Here is a 19,370-nt window from a genome sequence, read left to right as displayed (position 1 = left end):
TATAGAATAGTCTATAGTCTGGCCTATAGAACAGTCTGGACTATAGAATAGTCTATATTCAGGTATATGGAATAGTCTATAGTTTGAACTATAGAATAGTATATAGTCTATATTCTATAGTACAAACTATAGACTATTCTATAGTACAGACTATAGAATAGCTTAAAATCTGGACTATAAAATAGTCTACAGTCTGGACTATAGAATAGTCTATTGCCTGGACTATAGAATAGTCTATAGTCTGAAATAGAATAGTCTATAGTCTGAAATAGAATAGTCTATAGCCGGAACTAAAGAATAGTCTACAGTCTGGACTTTAAAATAGTCTAGAGTCTGGACTTTAGAATAGTCTATAGTCTGAACTTTAGAATAGTCTATAGTCTGGAATATAGAATAGTCTATAGTCTGGACTATAGAATAGTCTATAGTGTGGACTATGGAATAGTCTATAGTCTGGACTATAGAATAGTCTATAGTCTGGACTATAGAATAGTCTATAGTCTGGACTATAGAATGGACTATAGTCTGGACTATAGAATAGACTATAGTCTGGACTATATAATAGACTATAGTCTATTATATAGTAGTTTATAGTCTATTGCCTGGACTATAGAATAGTCTATAGTCTGAAATAGAATAGTCTATAGTCTGAAATAGAATAGTCTATAGCCGGAACTAAAGAATAGTCTACAGTCTGGACTTTAAAATAGTCTAGAGTCTGGACTTTAGAATAGTCTATAGTCTGGACTTTAGAATAGTCTATAGTCTGGAATATAGAATAGTCTATAGTCTGGACTATAGAATAGTCTATAGTGTGGACTATGGAATAGTCTATAGTCTGGACTATAGAATAGTCTATAGTCTGGACTATAGAATGGACTATAGTCTGGACTATAGAATAGACTATAGTCTGGACTATATAATAGACTATAGTCTGGACTATAGAATAGGCTATAGTCTGGACTATAGAATAGACTATAGTCTGGACTATAGAATAGTCCATAGTCTGGACTATAGAATAGTCTATAGTCTGGACTATAGAATAGTCTATAGAATAGTCTGTAGTCGAGACTATAGAATAGTCCATAGTCTTGACTATAGACTGTTCTATAGTCCAGACTATATAGTCTATAGTTCTATAGTCTGGACTATAGAATAGTCTATATTTAGGTATATGGAATAGTCTATAGTCAGGACTATAGAATAATCTATAGTCAGGACTATGGAATAGTCTATAGTCTGGACTAAAGAATAGTCTATAGTCAGAACTATAGAATAGTCTATAGAGAGAGCTATAGAATAGTCTATAGTCAGGACTATAGAATAGTCTACAGTCTGTACTGTAGAATAGTTCACAATTTTTATAAATTTTATATAGAAAAAATTTATTAAAAATTTTCTATAAAAAGACATTTTATGAAAATTATTTTAACAACTTGTTAGTGCAAAATTTTAAAATTTTTATCAAAGTTTTTTATTTATTTATTTTTTGAGGTAGGTTCAGTTTTATTTTCTTTATATTAAATGCTTATTTTAAAATGTTTTTTTTATTGTTTATTTTTTCTGTTTTTTTTTTTTTCTTTTGTGTAAAAACATTTTGTGTTGGATTTATGTAACAATGGGGAGACTGGTTCAATGGGGATTTTGTTTACCATATAAAGATATACAAGAATGTTTTAAAGATACAAAATTCGAGAAAAAAAAACAACAACAACACAAGACAAATGAAAACAAAAATTGTACATAGTTTATGTTGTTAAAAAAACGCCGAAAAAAAGTGAGATGAAAGAAAACAAAATGCAATAATAATAAACATACACAGGGAGAAAAAGTCAGGTTGAAAACTAAGGCATTATGAATTGAGGTTATAACAGAATTTAAATTTAAGAAAAGTCTTACAATATAAAAACAAGGGGATATTTATGGAAGTTTGAAGAGTTGAAAGAGGTTTGATTAGAGATCCAACAAGATCAGTTTTGAAATGATCGGTGCGTTTGTTTTGTTCTTAGCGGTAGGTTTTCTCTAAGTGTCTAGCTTATAGTGCATTTTTAGTAAAAGTGTTTCTCTTTCGTTGTACAATTGTTTGTATTATTTGCGTAAATGATGTATTACACAATACGACAACAAACTAAAAAGTCTAAAAGGAATAGATAAAAACTTTGAATTTTTGACTTTTACAAGAATACAATGAATACTAAATATGGTTGTAGTGAATAATAGTTTTTCCCAGTTTTTTTTCGCGGTTCAATCAGACACTCAAATACACGTCTAGCGACCGCCAAAGGAGTGTAGGGTGTATTGAGTTAGAAAACAATGTTAGTAAACACCTTAAAATGGAAATTGAACATATGTAGAAAATTTTGAATAAATTAAACTAAGACGCACCTAGATAAAAGAATTCTATAATTGAAATTTAAAAGAAATTATTGGAGTTTAGTAAAGTGTTAATAATTATGTATGGTTAGAATATAAGCGTGATTTAAAAGATATACTGGTGATATTTGAAAATGTGCAAAGTTTGCTGTCTATTTAAACAAATAACTATTGAAATATTTAAATTGTTTTTTCTTTTATTAACAGGTAATGAAGTCTTCTTTCAGAAGCAGAAGAAAGTTCTTGCGATTTTGCCACCCAACATATGTTATTCATATTAGAAACTTTGAGATATATTGAGTCTTTTGTTAGAGATTTTTTTAATTTTTTCATTCTATGAATTTTGTTTTCAATTATTAAATTTTATTTAAGGCATCACTAATATTTATAAAACAAAACTTCCTTAAACAAAACCTTTCTCTTTTCTAGTCCCATAGTCTGGCAATCCCAGTAAAATGCTTGCCATCATCAAAACTTAGTAGAAACTAAATCTATAAACATTTTTATTTCTCTAGAAAAAACCATAAAACCCTTTTATTTGTTTCTGCTTGAAATTATCTTAAAATTGTATCTATTAAGAAAGAGAGAAACCATTTTATTCCTTTAACTTTTTTTGTTCATTCGTTGATCGTTGGTTTGGTAAATGAGATTTTTTTTGCCGGACTGTAAGCTTACAGGCGCATAACCAATAGAATTGTAGTTGAAAATGTTTGTTGTTTGTGTGCAGTTTTTATAGATTTATATTTTGTGGAAATTTTCTTTTTCCTTAGGAAAATCCAAAGAATGATGATGGTGGTTGTTAAATTATTTGTAAAATGTCGACTAATTTGCAACAGAAAATTTCGAAACAAAAATTATGAGGAAACAGGAATGGGAAGGTGAGATTCTTCTAGCTTAAGATAATCTATAGTCTGGTCTATAGAATAGTGTATAGTCTGGACTATAGAATAGTCTATAGAAGATAAGTCTATAGTCTGGACTATAGGATAGTCTATAGTATGGACTATAGAATAGTCTATAGTATGGACTATGGAATAGTCTATAAACTGGACTATAGAATAGTCTATAGTCTGGACTATAGAATAGTATATAGTCTGGACTATAGAATTGTCTATAGTCTGGACTGTAGAATAGTCTATAGTCTGGACTATGGAATAGTCTATAAACTGGACTATAGAATAGTCTATAGTCTGGACTATAGAATAGTCTATAGTCTGGACTATAGAATAGTCTATAGTTTGGATTATAGAATAGTCTATATTATGGACTATAGAATAATCTATAGTCTGGACTATAGAATAGTCTATATTCTAGACTATAGAATAGTTTATAGTCTGGACTATAGAATAGTCTATAGTCTGGACTATAGAATAGTCTATAGTCTGGACTATAGAATAGTCTATAGTCTGGACTATAGAATAGTCTATAGTCTGGACTATAGAATAGTCTATAGTCTGGACTATAGAATAGTCTATAGTCTGGACTATAGAATAGTCTATAGTCTGGACTATAGAATAGTCTATAGTCTGGACTATAGAATAGTCTATAGTCTGGACTATAGAATAGTCTATAGTCTGGACTATGGAATAGTCTATAGTCTGGACTATAGAATAGTCTATAGTCTGGTCTATGGAATAGTCTATAGTCTGGTTTATAGAATAGTCTATAGTCTGGTCTATAGAATGGTCTATAGTCTGGTCTATAGAACAGTCTATATTCTGGTCTATAGCACAGTCTATAGTCTGGACTATAGGATAGTCTATGGTCTGGACTATAGAATAGTCTATGGTCTGGACTATAGGATAGTCTATAGTCTGGACTATAGAATAGTCTATAGTCTGGACTATAGAATAGTCTACAGTCTGGAATATAGAATAGTCTATAGTCTGGACTAGAGAATAGTCTATAGTCTGTACTAGAGAATAGTCTATAGTCTGGACTATAGAATAGTCTATAGTCTGGACTATAGAATAGTCTATACTCTGGACTACAGAATAGTCCATAGTCTGGACTATAAAATAGTCTATATATAGTCTGGACTATAAAATAGTCTATAGTCTGGACTATAAAATAGTCTATAGTCTGGACTATAGAATAGTCTATGGTCTGGACTATAGAATAGTCTATGGTCTGGACTATAGAATAGTCTATAGTCTGGACTATAGAATAGTCTATAGTCTGGACTATAATAGTCTATAGTCTGGACTATAGAATAGTCTATAGTCTGGACTATGGAATAGTCTATAGTCTGGAGTATAGAATAGTCTATAGTCTGGAGTATAGAATAGTCTATAGTCTGGACTATAGAATAGTCTATAGTCTGGACTATAGAATAGTCTATAGTCTGGACTATAGAATAGTCTGGACTATAGAATAGTCTATAGTCTTGACTATAGAATAGTCTATAGTCTGGACTATAGAATAGTCTATAGTCTGGACTATAGAATAGTCTATTGTCTGGACTATAGAATAGTCTATAGTCTGGACTATAGAATAGTCTATAGTCTGGACTATAGAATAGTCTATAGTCTGGACTATAGAATAGTCTATAGTCTGGACTATAGAATAGTCTATAGTCTGGACTATAGAATAGTCTATAGTCTGGACTATAGAATAGTCTATAGTCTGGACTATAGAATGGTCTATAGTCTGAACTGTAGAATAGTCTATAGTCTGAACTGTAGAATAGTAAAATTTTCTATAAAAATAAAATTTAACGAACATTTTCTATAAAGAGAAAATTTTCTGTAAAGAGAAAATTTAACTAAAATTTTTTATAAAAAGAAAATTTAACGAAAATTTTCTATGAAAAGAAAATTTAACGAAAATTTTCCATAAAAAGAAAAAAATATTTTCTATTATGACTTTAAGGTTCGTTCCCCCTCTCCAATAAAAGTATTACAAAGAATAGCTAACAAATTTAACAATAATATCAATCGATGATGTGAAGACAGCAAAAGAAGCAAAAGTTATAAATAAGCAAAACGAACCCTTTTGCTTTATTATATTTATTTTTTAGTTTATTTCCTGGTTTAAAGATACCCTCAGCAGTCTTTTAAGCCAGCCATACACCTGGTTAGAAAACTGCATATGTTGCATTTACCTTTAAATGCAGCTTTTAAAATTTTTTGTTTAAAATAGAAACTATTGAAGGTTTCTGTTTCTTCTGCATTTGAAAGTAAAATGTTTGCCTTAAAGGATGCGTAAATCTTTCTAAAGTTGCCATAAATTTTAAATGATTCAAGATTATTTGTATTAGACACACATGCAAATATGCAAACAAATAATGCAGATGCAATACATAATGCAACAACAATTGCAGGTTTTACTCTCAGCACCCAACAATACCTTAATATATTTAGTTTGAAAATGTTTTAGAATTACTACAGGAAACAGTAAAAGCAGCTGGAATTGAATATAAATTTGTAAAGGGGAATAATATAAAAAGGGTTTTAGTTATAAGATTCTTATTAGAAAAATGTAAAGAAAGCTTTATGAGGAACATGTACAGGAGGCAATTAATCATTTAGTGATTTGTGAGACAAATTAGGGAAATGTGTAAAAACTCTAGCAGCAAACAATTGAAATCTCAAATGAAAAAAACTTTGGATAAAATAACCAATACTGTAATTAAACATTTTCATTGTAATTAAACTATTTTCTAGTATATAGTCAAGTCTATAGTCTTGTATATAGTCAAGTCTATATTCTATATAGTCTACTCTATAGTCTAGTCTATAGTCTAGTCTATAGTCTAGTCTATAGTCTAGTCTATAGTCTAGTCTATAGTCTAGTCTATAGTCTAGTCTATAGTCTAGTCTATAGTCTAGTCTATAGTCTAGTCTATAGTCTAGTCTATAGTCTAGTCTATAGTCTAGTCTATAGTCTAGTCTATAGTCTAGTCTATAGTCTAGTCTATTCTAGTCTATAGTCTAGTCTATAGTCTAGTCTATAGTCTAGTCTATAGTCTAGTCTATAGTCTAGTCTATAGTCTAGTCTATAGTCTAGTCTATAGTCTAGTCTATAGTCTAGTCTATAGTCTAGTCTATAGTCTAGTCTATAGTCTAGTCTATAGTCTAGTCTATAGTCTAGTCTATAGTCTAGTCTATAGTCTAGTCTATAGTCTAGTCTATAGTCTAGTCTATAGTCTAGTCTATAGTCTAGTCTATAGTCTAGTCTATAGTCTAGTCTATAGTCTAGTCTATAGTCTAGTCTATAGTCTAGTCTATAGTCTAGTCTATAGTCTAGTCTATAGTCTAGTCTATAGTCTAGTCTATAGTCTAGTCTATAGTCTAGTCTATAGTCTAGTCTATAGTCTAGTCTATAGTCTAGTCTATAGTCTAGTCTATAGTCTAGTCTATAGTCTAGTCTATAGTCTAGTCTATAGTCTAGTCATAGTCTAGTCTATAGTCTAGTCTGTAGTCTAGTCTATAGTCTAGTCTATAGTCTAGTCTATAGTCTAGTCTATACTAGTCTATAGTCTAGTCTATAGTCTAGTCTATAGTCTAGTCTATAGTCTAGTCTATAGTCTAGTCTATAGTCTAGTCTATAGTCTAGTCTATAGTCTAGTCTATAGTCTAGTCTATAGTCTAGTCTATAGTCTAGTCTATAGTCTAGTCTATAGTCTAGTCTATAGTCTAGTCTATAGTCTAGTCTATAGTCTAGTCTATAGTCTAGTCTATAGTCTAGTCTCTAGTGCTAGTCTATAGTCCTAGTCTATAGTCTAGTCCTATAGTCTAGTCTATAGTCTAGTCTATAGTCTAGTCCTATAGTCTAGTCTAATAGTCTTAGTCTATAGTCTAATTCTATAGTCTAGTCTATAGTCTAGTCTATAGTCTAGTCTATAGTCTAGTCTATAGTCTAGGTCTATAGTGCTAGTCTATAGTCTAGTCTATAGTCTAGTCTACTAGTCTAGTCGATAGTCTTAGCTCTAGTCGAGGTCCTATAGTCTAGTCTGGAGTAGTTCTAGTCTATAGTCTACTAGTCTATAGTCCTAGTCTATAGTCTAGTCCTATCTATTATGTCTAGTCTATAGTCCTAGTCTATAGTCTAGTCTATAGTCTAGCTCTATAGTCTAGTCTATGTCTAGTCTATAGTCTAGTCTATAGTCTAGTCTATAGTCTAGTCTATAGTCTAGTCTATAGTCTAGTCTATAGTCTAGTCTATAGTCTAGTCTATAGTCTAGTCTATAGTCTAGTCTATAGTCTAGTCTATAGTCTAGTCTATAGTCTAGTCTATAGTCTAGTCTATAGTCTAGTCTATAGTCTAGTCTATAGTCTAGTCTATAGTCTAGTCTATAGTCTAGTCTATAGTCTAGTCTATAGTCTAGTCTATAGTCTAGTCTATAGTCTAGTCTAGTCTATAGTCTAGTCTATAGTCTAGTCTATAGTCTAGTCTATAGTCTAGTCTATAGTCTAGTCTATAGTCTAGTCTATAGTCTAGTCTATAGTCTAGTCTATAGTCTAGTCTACAGTCTAGTCTAGTCTATAGTCTAGTCTAGTCTATAGTCTAGTCTATATTCTAGTCTATAGTCTAGTCTATAGTCTAGTCTATAGTCTAGTCCATAGTCTAGTCTATAGTCTAGTCATATCTAGTCTATAGTCTAGTCTATAGTCTACTCTATAGTCTAGTCTATAGTCTAGTCTATAGTCTAGTCTATAGTCTAGTCTATAGTCTAGTCTATAGTCTAGTCTATAGTCTAGTCTATAGTCTAGTCTATAGTCTAGTCTATAGTCTAGTCTATAGTCTAGTCTATAGTCTAGTCTATAGTCTAGTCTATAGTCTAGTCTATAGTCTAGTCTATAGTCTAGTCTATAGTCTAGTCTATAGTCTAGTCTATAGTCTAGTCTATAGTCTAGTCTATAGTCTAGTCTATAGTCTAGTCTATAGTCTAGTCTATAGTCTAGTCTATAGTCTAGTCTATAGTCTAGTCTATAGTCTAGTCTATAGTCTAGTCTATAGTCTAGTCTATAGTCTAGTCTATAGTCTAGTCTATGGTCTAGTATATGGTTTAGTCTATAGTCTAGTCTATGGTCTAGTCTATGGTTTAGTCTATAGTTTTATATATAGAACAGATTATAATCTACTTATTGTATAATCACAACTATAGTTTAGACTACATTCCAGACTACAGTTTAGTCTACAGTCCAGACTATAGTTTAGTCTATAGTCCAGACTATAGTTTAGTTTTTAGTTCTGAGTATAGTCCAGACTATAAACAATTTATTCTAAAGGCAAGGCTATAAATTTGTCTAAAGTCCATAATAAAGTCTAATATATGGTCCACATTATAATCTAGTCTATAGTCCATAATAAAGTCTAATCTATACTAGAGGCTAGCATGTAGTCCAGTATATAGTCCAGCCTATAGGCCAGACTATCGTTTAGTATATAGTCCAGACGATAGTCTAGTCTATAGTACAGGCTAAATCTAAACTATACTCCAAACTACAGTCTAATTTTCTATAGCTCAGACTTTAGTCTAGTTTATAATGTATATAAATCTTGTAACTATATATTTATATAATATAGAATTGGAATAATAAAAATAGTTTCAAAACTTGTCGGCTTTAAACAAACTTTAGAAAGTTCTAATGACAACTTAATTAAATATAGAAGAGGCGTTGGCTTATAGTTTGTAACTTAGTAATTGTTTTTGGCATAAATTAAATATAAATTTTTTACATTCAAATTATTTAAGGCTTTAAAGTGTAGTGTGTGAAAAAGTTTTCGCACTTTAGGGTGTGACTTGTTATTAACACTCTAAACTTATACAAACAAACAAAAAACACAATTACACAAAAAACTTCATTAAATATTCAACAAATAAATAAAATTTAATTATTTGCTAGCACTTTTTTTATAATTTCAATTTAAAGTGCGTGTTGGAAATAAAGAGTTTAAAACAAAACAATTAATTTTGGTAGATTTTTTTTAGAAAAAAAAACGCAATGTACCGTTAAATTAAAACGCAATTTTTAAAATAGAAAGACATTGTTGTGAAACAAATATTGTGATTTTTGTTTACTAAAGTATAGTATTTACAACTTAATTACCCACAAATTGATTTTGTTATCAAAGAAAAAAATGAAATAAATAGAAATGATTGTAATTAGAAAAAATAATTATAGTAAACATAGTAAACATAATGAAATCTATTTTCTATAGTTAGACCACAAAAATTCTCTAGATTACACAAAAAAGGTGGAAATTTAATACCCTCATTAACATTTTCGTTGGCAATATGGAAATATTGTTTTTAAAACCGAAAAAAATATTTTGTTTTAACAGGTGATATTGATTCTTACGTACGGTAACATTTTGCGAATTAATTTTTTAAACAATATAAGATTTCAGATATGCACTAAAACACTATTTTAAATCCAAATTTTTTAGAAAATTTTTACTACAAAAATGTTTGATTCTCCAATATAATATCAAATTAAAATTTATATTTTTTTATAAATATAATTTTATAAAAATTTTCATTTTTTTCTATCCATAAAACTAAACACATATTTTTTTCTAAATCACCCACTTAATCTAACGTCTGGCAGTCCGTTTAACAATTCTAAACATCAAAAATAACAGCATTTGGTTATTTAACGGTTGTAAAAATAAAAATCTCTTAACCCAACAACATAAAATGTATCAATTTTCATTTAAAAAATCATAAACAAAAATGTATTCGAATACAATAACTAAGAAAATAATAAAAAACAAAAATACTTTAAAATCATCTAAATCAAATGGATTTTATAACACAACCAAACCTCAAGAAATCTAAAATCAAATAAAAATAAAATTGAATATGATTATTTAACCGCATTTTTATTGTGCATAATTTTTGCATTAAGGAAAGAAAATGTACAAAAAAAATTATTAATAAAAATCAAATTAAATAAACAGATTTAAGTATAAGATCAGAGATAGAGAAATAAAAGTAAACGATAGGGTACGACTTGGTTATATACTTTATTGGTAGTAGTAGTAGTGGTTACTATTTGGTAATACTTAAACTGACAGTTTGACAGCTGATTTGTGCTTGAGATGATATTGGCTTACGCCACTTTAACACCTTTTAGAGCAGGTTAGTTGACAACTTTTTTTAATATGAAAAATTGGAGAAGATTACAGACGATTATACATCATAGTTGAAGAAATAAAAACTACGGACTATAGTTAAGGGAACGGTATATAGTAGAGCCCAGAATATTGAATAGTTTATAATACACAATATAGAAAAGTCTCTAATAGAGACTATTTAATAGTCTATAGGTAAGGTTATAGTTTTTATAGTTTATCGTCCAAACTATAAAATAGTCTATAGTCCAGACTATAGTATAGTCTACAGACCAGACTAAAGAATAGCCTAAATCCTGATTATAATAGTCTATAATCCAAACTATAGTATAGTCTATCGTCCAGACTGTCTATTGTCGAGACTATACAACAGTCTAAAGTCCGGACTATAGAATAGAGACTATAGAATAGTATATGGTCGAAACTATAAAATAGTTTATAGTCGAGACTATAGAATAGTCTATATTTCAGACCATGGAATAGTCTTTAGTCCAGTCTATAGAATAGTCTATACCCCGAAGTAAAGAATATTCTACAGTCCTGATTATAAATATAGTGTTGACTATAGAATAGTCTAAAGAACAGTCTATAGTCTAGACTATAGAATAGTCTATAGTCTAAGCTAAAGAATAGTCTATAGTCCAGACTATAGAATAGTCTATAGCCCAGACTATAGAATAGTCTATAGCCCAGACTATAGAATAATCTATAGCCCAGACTATAAAATAGTCTATAGCCCAGACTATAGAATAGTCGATACTCTGAACAATAGAATAGTCTATAGTCCAAACTATAGAATAGTCTATAGTTCAAACAATAACACAGTCTATAGCCCAGACTATAAAATTGTCTATAGTTCAGACTACAGAACAGTCTATAGTACAGAATATAGAATAGTATATAGTTTAGACTATAGAATAGTCTGTAGTACAAACTATAGAATAGTCTATAGTACAGACTATAGTTTATTCTATAGTATAGACTATAGTTTAGTCTATAGTACAGACTATAGAATATTCTATAGTCCAGACTATAGTTTAGTCTATAGTACAGACTATAGAATATTCTATAGTCCAGACTATAGAATATTCTATAGCCCAGACTATAGAATAGTCTATAGTTCAGACTATAGAATAGTCTATAGTCAATACTATAAAATAGTCTATAGTTTAGACTATAGAATAGTCTATAGTTCAGTTTATAGTCTTGCCTTGTATATACTTTAGTCAATAGTCTTGTACCTAGTATATAGTCTAGATAATAGACTAGTTTATAGTCTAGTATATACCTTATGTTCTGATCTATAGCTTTCCTTAGTCTAGTTACTACTGTCTACTCAAATCTATAGTGTAGTCATAGTGGTATACTCTCATGTCTAATATGTAGTCTAATCTATAGTCAAGCCTATAGTCCAGCCCATAGTCTAGCCTATAGTCTAGTATATAGTCTAGTCTAACACTATAGAATAGTCCATAGTACAGACTATGGAATAGTGTATAGTACAGACTATAATTTAGTCTATAGTACAGACTATAGTTTAGTTTATAATCCAGACTATAGAATATAGCAGACTATAGAATAGGCAATAGCCGAGAGTATAGAATAGTCTATAGTCCAATCTATAGAAAAGTCTATAGTCTGGACTATAGAATAGTCTATAGTCTGGACTATAGAATAGTCTATAGTCTGGACTATAGAATAGTCTATAGTCTGGACTATAGAATAGTCTATAGTCTGGACTATAGAATAGTCTATAGTCTGGACTATAGAATAGTCTATAGTCTGGACTATAGAATAGTCTATAGTCTGGACTATAGAATAGTCTATAGTCTGAACTATAGAATAGTCTATAGTCTGGACTATAGAATAGTCTATAGTCTAGACTATAGAATAGTCTATAGTCTGGACTATAGAATAGTCTATAGTCTGGACTATAGAATAGTCTATAGTCTGGACTATAGAATAGTCTATAGTCCAGGCTATAGAATAGTCAATAGTTCAAACTATAGAATGGTCTTTAGTCCAAACTATAGAATTGTTTTTACACCAGACTATAGAATAGTCTATAGTCCAGACTATAGAATAGTCTATAGTCCAGACTATAGAATAGTCTATAGTCCAGACTATAGAATAGTCTATAGTCCAGACTATAGAATAGTCTATAGTCCAGACTATAGAATAGTCTATAGTCCAGACTATAGAATAGTCTATAGTCCAGACTAAAGAATACTCTAAAGTCCAGACTATAAAATAGTCTATAGTCTAGACTATAAAATAGTCTATAGTGCAGAATGTAGAATAATATATATTCTAGACTGTAGAATAGTCTATAGTCCAGACTATATAATGCTCTAGAGTTCAGACTACAGAATAGTCTATAGTCCAGACTATAGCGTGAATAGACATTTGTTCTGCAAGAACATTTTTTTATAATTTTTTTCTTTTCGTGTAACTTACTTTGCTGTTAGCTAGTAGGGTGTTTTTCAAAATACAAATATTTTACTTGCCAATCTGTCTGTCCGGCTGTCTGTCTGTCTGTTTTTTAATTTGTGGTTTCGTTAGAGTAGTCAAATTTATGTTACAAGTTGAAAAACAAGTTTTTGTAGATTTTTTCTTCTCATGCATTTGTTTTTTTTTTTTTGGTTTGCAAAATTTATTAACACAATAACAACATTAAAATTTACAATAAAATAAAAACCCCAAAACAAGATAATAATAAATGTTTAAAAACAATGTTTTAAGACAATATTTAGATATTTTTAGATTTTGTAAGTTAAGCAAAAGAACACGTCAGTTAAAATTAAATAAATTGTAAATGAAAATGTTAAAAATATTTTAAAATAACTCTTAAAGAAAATTTTAATAAAAATGTAAATAAATTCTTTAAAACTCTTTGAAAATCAATATTCTCTTTGGTATCTAATTTTTATTAGGATTTTATATATCCCAAAAATATAAAAAAAATTATTTAATTTATTACACAAACAAATAATTTTGTTTTTAATATTAATTTTTTTCTAACAATTTTGCCTTAAAGCTAATTTATATTTTTTTTGTGAAATTCTCTAATTAAGAACCTGTGTAAGTTTAAAATTAGAAGCAAAAAAAAATATAAAACTCTTAACAAAACTGGAATTTTATTATACGGAAGTTTTTTGCTGTTTTAAATTTATTTTGCTTGTGTTTTAATTTTTAAAAAAAATTGATCTTTAATCTTTAAAATGCGAAAAACTTCTTTCATATGTTAATTGAATGTCTTTTTTTTTTTGTCATGTTTCTGATTCTGAAGAGATTGCAATCAAAGGTGGTATATAAAGTTATTCTAAACGTTGGTCATTTGGGCAAAAATATAAAGTTCTTCAACAGAAATTTTAGCTTAGAAGTTTAGTTGAAACTTAAACCACTTCCTTGTAATGTGTATAGTATTTGTATTTGTTCTCCTTCTTTATATTAATATTTCTTACAAGAATTGCCATAATTCTAATCCAACCGTTGTATTCTTATTGACGATTCAAACTAACAAAGTACTTCCAAAATAACTTCTTAGAAGTTAAATTGTAATATTTCAATTTTTTAATAATATTCCCCAAAATCGGAATCACTTTAAGTAGAGCACTTAATAACCTTAATAACCCCCTTTGCTTTTTATATCAAAATTTCTTTAAATTTTATTCAACAGCTGCCTTAATATGATTACTAATACCCATTTGCTTTTTTCGGGTACCACCTCCAATCTGACAACAATCATCATTAAAGCAGTCAGCCAGTTTTTTGCGCCAACAATCAAAAGAAAACAGAACCACAACGAAAACAAAAACAAGACTTTTTGACAAATTTTAATTTTAAATTTCATTAAATCATGAGAAATATTTTTTTTATTTGGTCTCTAATATTTTGAATTTGATTTTTCGTTATGATTTTCAGTTGTGAGTGTGAAATTGCACGCACGCAACATTAGCTGATGATGAAGATGCCCCGCGGTAGGTTGACATAGATTTTGTCATCAACAATTTGTGACATGTGTCTTGTCTCGTTGTTGTATGTATTTTATATGACTTTTTTCATTAAGTTTTTGGTATTTTAATTTGCTATTATTAATAAATTTATGCATAAATGTATTGAAAAAAAAGAAGAAATGAATATTTAAGCCACTTTAGAGACAACAAAAACAAATTCAATTTACTATCATTAATATGAAATATGAAGACATAAGTAACACATTTAAAGTTAAATGAGCAAAGATTCGGTTAAACCATTTTCGGAAAATCAATTAAAGCAAAGTCGAGACAATTTAAGAGATTTTAGTCACGATTCTAGCGGAAACAATAGAAGAGTTTACAGTCTAATCTACCACGCAAATTGTAGACAAGACGAACAACTAGACCACCGACTAGAAACTAAAATATACTATACTACGGACTACGCTATAGATCAGACTATAGACTACACTATAGGCTAAACTATAGTCTAGACTAAAGCTACAGACTAGACTTTAGACTGACTATAAACTGACTATAACTAGACTATACACTTGACTATAGATAGACTATAGACTAGACTATAGACTAGACTATAGACTAGACTATAGACTAGACTATAGACTAGACTATAGACTAGACTATAGACTAAACTATAGACTAGACTATGGACTAGACTATAGACTAGACTATAGACTAGACTATAGACTAGACTATAGACTAGACTATAGAAGACTATAGACTAGACTATAGACTAGACTATAGACTGGACTATAGACTAGACTATAGACTGCACTAGACTAGACTATAGACTAGACTATAGACTAGACTATAGACGACTATAGACTAGACTATAGACTAGACTATAGACTAGACTATAGACTAGACTATAGACTAGACTATAGACTAGACTATAGACTGGACTATAGACTAGACTATAGACTAGACTATAGACTAGACTATAGACTAGACTAGACTAGACTATAGACTAGACTATTGACTAGACTATAGACTAGACTATAGACTAGACTATAGACTAGACTATAGATTAGAGACTAGACTATAGACTAGACTATAGACTAGACTATAGACTAGACTATAGACTAGACTATAGACTAGACTATAGACTAGACTATAGACTAGACTATAGACTAGACTATAGACTAGACTATAGACTAGACTATAGACTAGACTATAGACTAGACTATAGACTAGACTATAGACTAGACTATAGACTAGACTATAGACTGGACTATAGACTAGACTATAGACTAGACTAGACTAGACTATAGACTAGACTATAGACTAGACTATAGACTAGACTATAGACTAGACTATAGACTAGCCTATAGACTGGACTATAGACTAGACTATAGACTAGACTATAGACTAGCCTATAGACTGGACTATACACTAGACTAGACTATAGACTAGACTAGACTATAGACTAGACTAGACTATAGACTAGACTAGACTATAGACTAGACTATAGACTAGACTATAGACTAGACTATAGACTAGACTATAGACTAGACTATAGACTAGACTATAGACTAGACTATAGACTAGACTATAGACTAGACTATAGACTAGACTATAGATAGACTATAGACTAGACTATAGACTACACTATGACTAGACTATAGACTAGACTATAGACTAGACTATAGACTAGACTATAGACTAGACTATAGACTAGACTATAGACTAGACTATAGACTAGACTATAGACTAGACTATAGACTAGACTATAGACTAGCCCATAGACTGGACTATAGACTAGACTATAGACTAGACTATACACTAGACTAGACTATAGACTAGACTATAGACTAGACTATAGACTAGACTATAGACTAGACTATAGACTGAGACTATAGACTAGACTTTAGACTAGGACTATAGACTAGACTATAGACTAGACTATAGACTAGACTAGACTATAAACTAGACTAGACTAAGACTTCACTATAAAATACATTATAAACTATAGACTAGACTCTAGACTAGACAATAGACTAGACTAAACTTGACTTGACTAGCCTAGACTTGAGACTAGACTAGACTTCACTATAAAACACATTATAGAATATAGACTAGACTCTAGACTAAACTCAAGACTAGACTCAAGACTGGACTCTAGACTATAGACTAAACTTTAGACTAAACTATAGACTAGACTATAGGCTAGACCGCAGACTAGATTGCAAACTAGACTAGACCATAGATTAGACTATAGACTAGACTACATACCAAAACTATATACTAGGCTATAATCTACGCTATAGACTACCCTGTAGACTACACTATAGATTTAAGTAGACAGTAGTAACTAGACTATGGAATATGCATAATAAAAGATTTTCTTAAAAAAACTGCACCTACTTTATCTTAAAATTCTTTGGAATAAAAATAAATCCTTTCGTATAATCTCACCCACACAAAAAAACAAACAAATTCAACCATCGCCGCTGCACTATTATCAGATAAATTATAGATACACTCGTAAATAAATCTTAATTCTTAATCTTACCCTTTGAGGTGCATTCAATAAACGCAAGATGGTGCCCAATTGTGTGGCCAATGGCAGGGTGGCGGCAAAGGCATACGTTGGTGCTCGTGTGGTATGGGATACATTGATGTACAATCGAGGATCAGTATCGACAAGATACTGCACCCGAAACGTAATCAATTCATCGGGATCCATTTTAACAATCATTATGTTAAAACAAACACTTGAACACACTCAAACACACATAAACACGTTTAAGTGTTTCTTTTTATTTTTTGCAAACTTATTTTTTCTTTCTTTACTTCTCTTTAAATAACAACGATTAAGATTTTAGATAATAATTAAATTATTTTTACATTTATAGCGTTTTTTTGTGGTTTGCAATTTAAAATTGGTTGGTCTTATTTTTAAAGATTTCCACACAAATTATTACATGTTTAAAATTTGTTTATCGTTGTCGTAAATTTTATGGGTGGGTATTTAAATTACATTATATTTTATAAATATAAGACACACTGTAAAAGAAAAATACAATTAAAAGTTAATTTCAGTTTAAGGAAAGTTGCATAAATATTTATCCTTTAAATTGTTACCAGGTTTGCAGAGAAAGGAAGCGATGATTTTGTATTGTTAAACATAATTTTAAACGCTTTTTATAAAACCTTGCTGATCAAAACTCACATAAGGGGGTCTTAGTCTATAGACAATACTAGTATATAGACTAACTATAGAATAGAATTTAGACTTGACTATAATCTGGATTATAGATCTATAGACTATATGACTATAGACTAGACTAGACTATGACTATAGACTAGACTATAGACTAGACTATAGACTAGACTATAGACTAGACTATAGATAGACTATAGACTAGACTATAGACTAGACTATAGACTAGACTATAGACTAGACTAGACTAGACTATACACTAGATTATAATGGATTATAGACTAGACTATAGACCAGACTATAGAGTAGACTATGGCTAGACTATAGACTAGATATACACTAGACTATATACTAGACTATAGACTAACTATAGACTAGACTATAGACTAGATATAGACTAGACCATGACTAGACTATAGACTAGACTATAGACTAGACTATAGACTAGACTATAGACTAGACTATAGACTAGACTATAGACTAGACTATAGACTAGACTATAGGCTAGAGATAGACTATACTATAGACTAGACTATAGACTAGACTATAGACTAGACTATAGACTAGACTATAGACTAGACTATAGACTAGACTATAGACTAGACTATAGACTAGACTATAGACTAGACTATAGACTAGACTATAGACTAGACTATAGACTAGACTATAGACTAGTTATAGACTAGACTACAGACTAGACTATAGTATAGATAGAGACTAGACTATAGACTAGACTATAGACTAGACTATAGACTAGACTATAGACTAGACTATAGACTAGAATAGACTAGACTATAGACTAGACTATAGACTAGACTATAGACTAGACTATAGACTAGACTATAGACTAGATAGACTAGACTATAGACTAGACTATAGACTAGACTATAGACTAGACTATAGACTAGACTATAGACTACTATAGACTAGACTATAGACTAGACTATAGACTAGACTATAGACTAGACTATAGACTAGACTATATAGACTATAGACTAGACTATAGACGACTATAGACTAGACTATAGACTAGACTATAGACTAGACTATAGACTAGACTATAGACTAGACTATAGACTAGACTAGAGACTAGACTAGACTAGACTATAGACTAGACTATAGACTAGACTATAGACTGACTATAGACTAGACTATAGACTAGACTATAGACTAGACTATAGACTAGACTATAGACTAGACTATAGACTAGACTATAGCTAGACTATAGACTAGACTATAGACTAGACTATAGACTAGACTATAGACTAGACTATAGACTAGACTATAGACTAGACTATAGACTAGACTATAGACTAGACTATAGATAGACTATAGACTAGACTATAGACTAGATATAGACTAGACTATAGACTAGACTATAGACTAGACTATAGACTAGACTATAGACTAGACTATAGACTAGACTATAGACTAGACTATAGACTAGACTATAGACTAGACTATAGACTAGACTATAGACTAGACTATAGACTAGACTATAGACTAGACTATAGACTAGATATAGACTAGACTATAGACTAGACTATAGACTAGACTATAGACTAGACTATAGACTAGACTATAGACTAGACTATAGACTAGACTATAGACTAGACTATAGACTAGACTATGACTAGATACTAGACTAGACTATAGACTAGACTATAGACTAGACTATAGACTAGACTATAGACTAGACTATAGACTAGACTATAGACTAGACTATAGACTAGACTATAGACTAGACTATAGAC

At 30.1% G+C, this 19,370-nt stretch overlaps 1 protein-coding gene across 1 annotated transcript in view; it reads right to left on the bottom strand.

Annotated features, from left to right (window-relative positions):
* Positions 1-17,151, bottom strand: part of LOC119609756 (FH1/FH2 domain-containing protein 3) — a 69,491-nt gene extending 52,340 nt beyond the window's left edge. Inside the window, 1 exon segment of the mRNA XM_037964659.1 lies at positions 16,966-17,151. Within this exon segment, the coding sequence (XP_037820587.1) occupies positions 16,966-17,151 (186 nt within the window).
* Positions 17,152-19,370: the final 2,219 nt, after the last annotated feature.

This window comes from Lucilia sericata, unplaced genomic scaffold, assembly GCF_015586225.1.
Source record: "Lucilia sericata isolate MDLA Ls3-8-SP2 unplaced genomic scaffold, ASM1558622v1 Contig001055F_arrow, whole genome shotgun sequence".
In the NCBI taxonomy this organism is placed as follows: domain Eukaryota; kingdom Metazoa; phylum Arthropoda; class Insecta; order Diptera; family Calliphoridae; genus Lucilia; species Lucilia sericata.
This window is presented reverse-complemented; position numbering and strand designations above follow the sequence as displayed.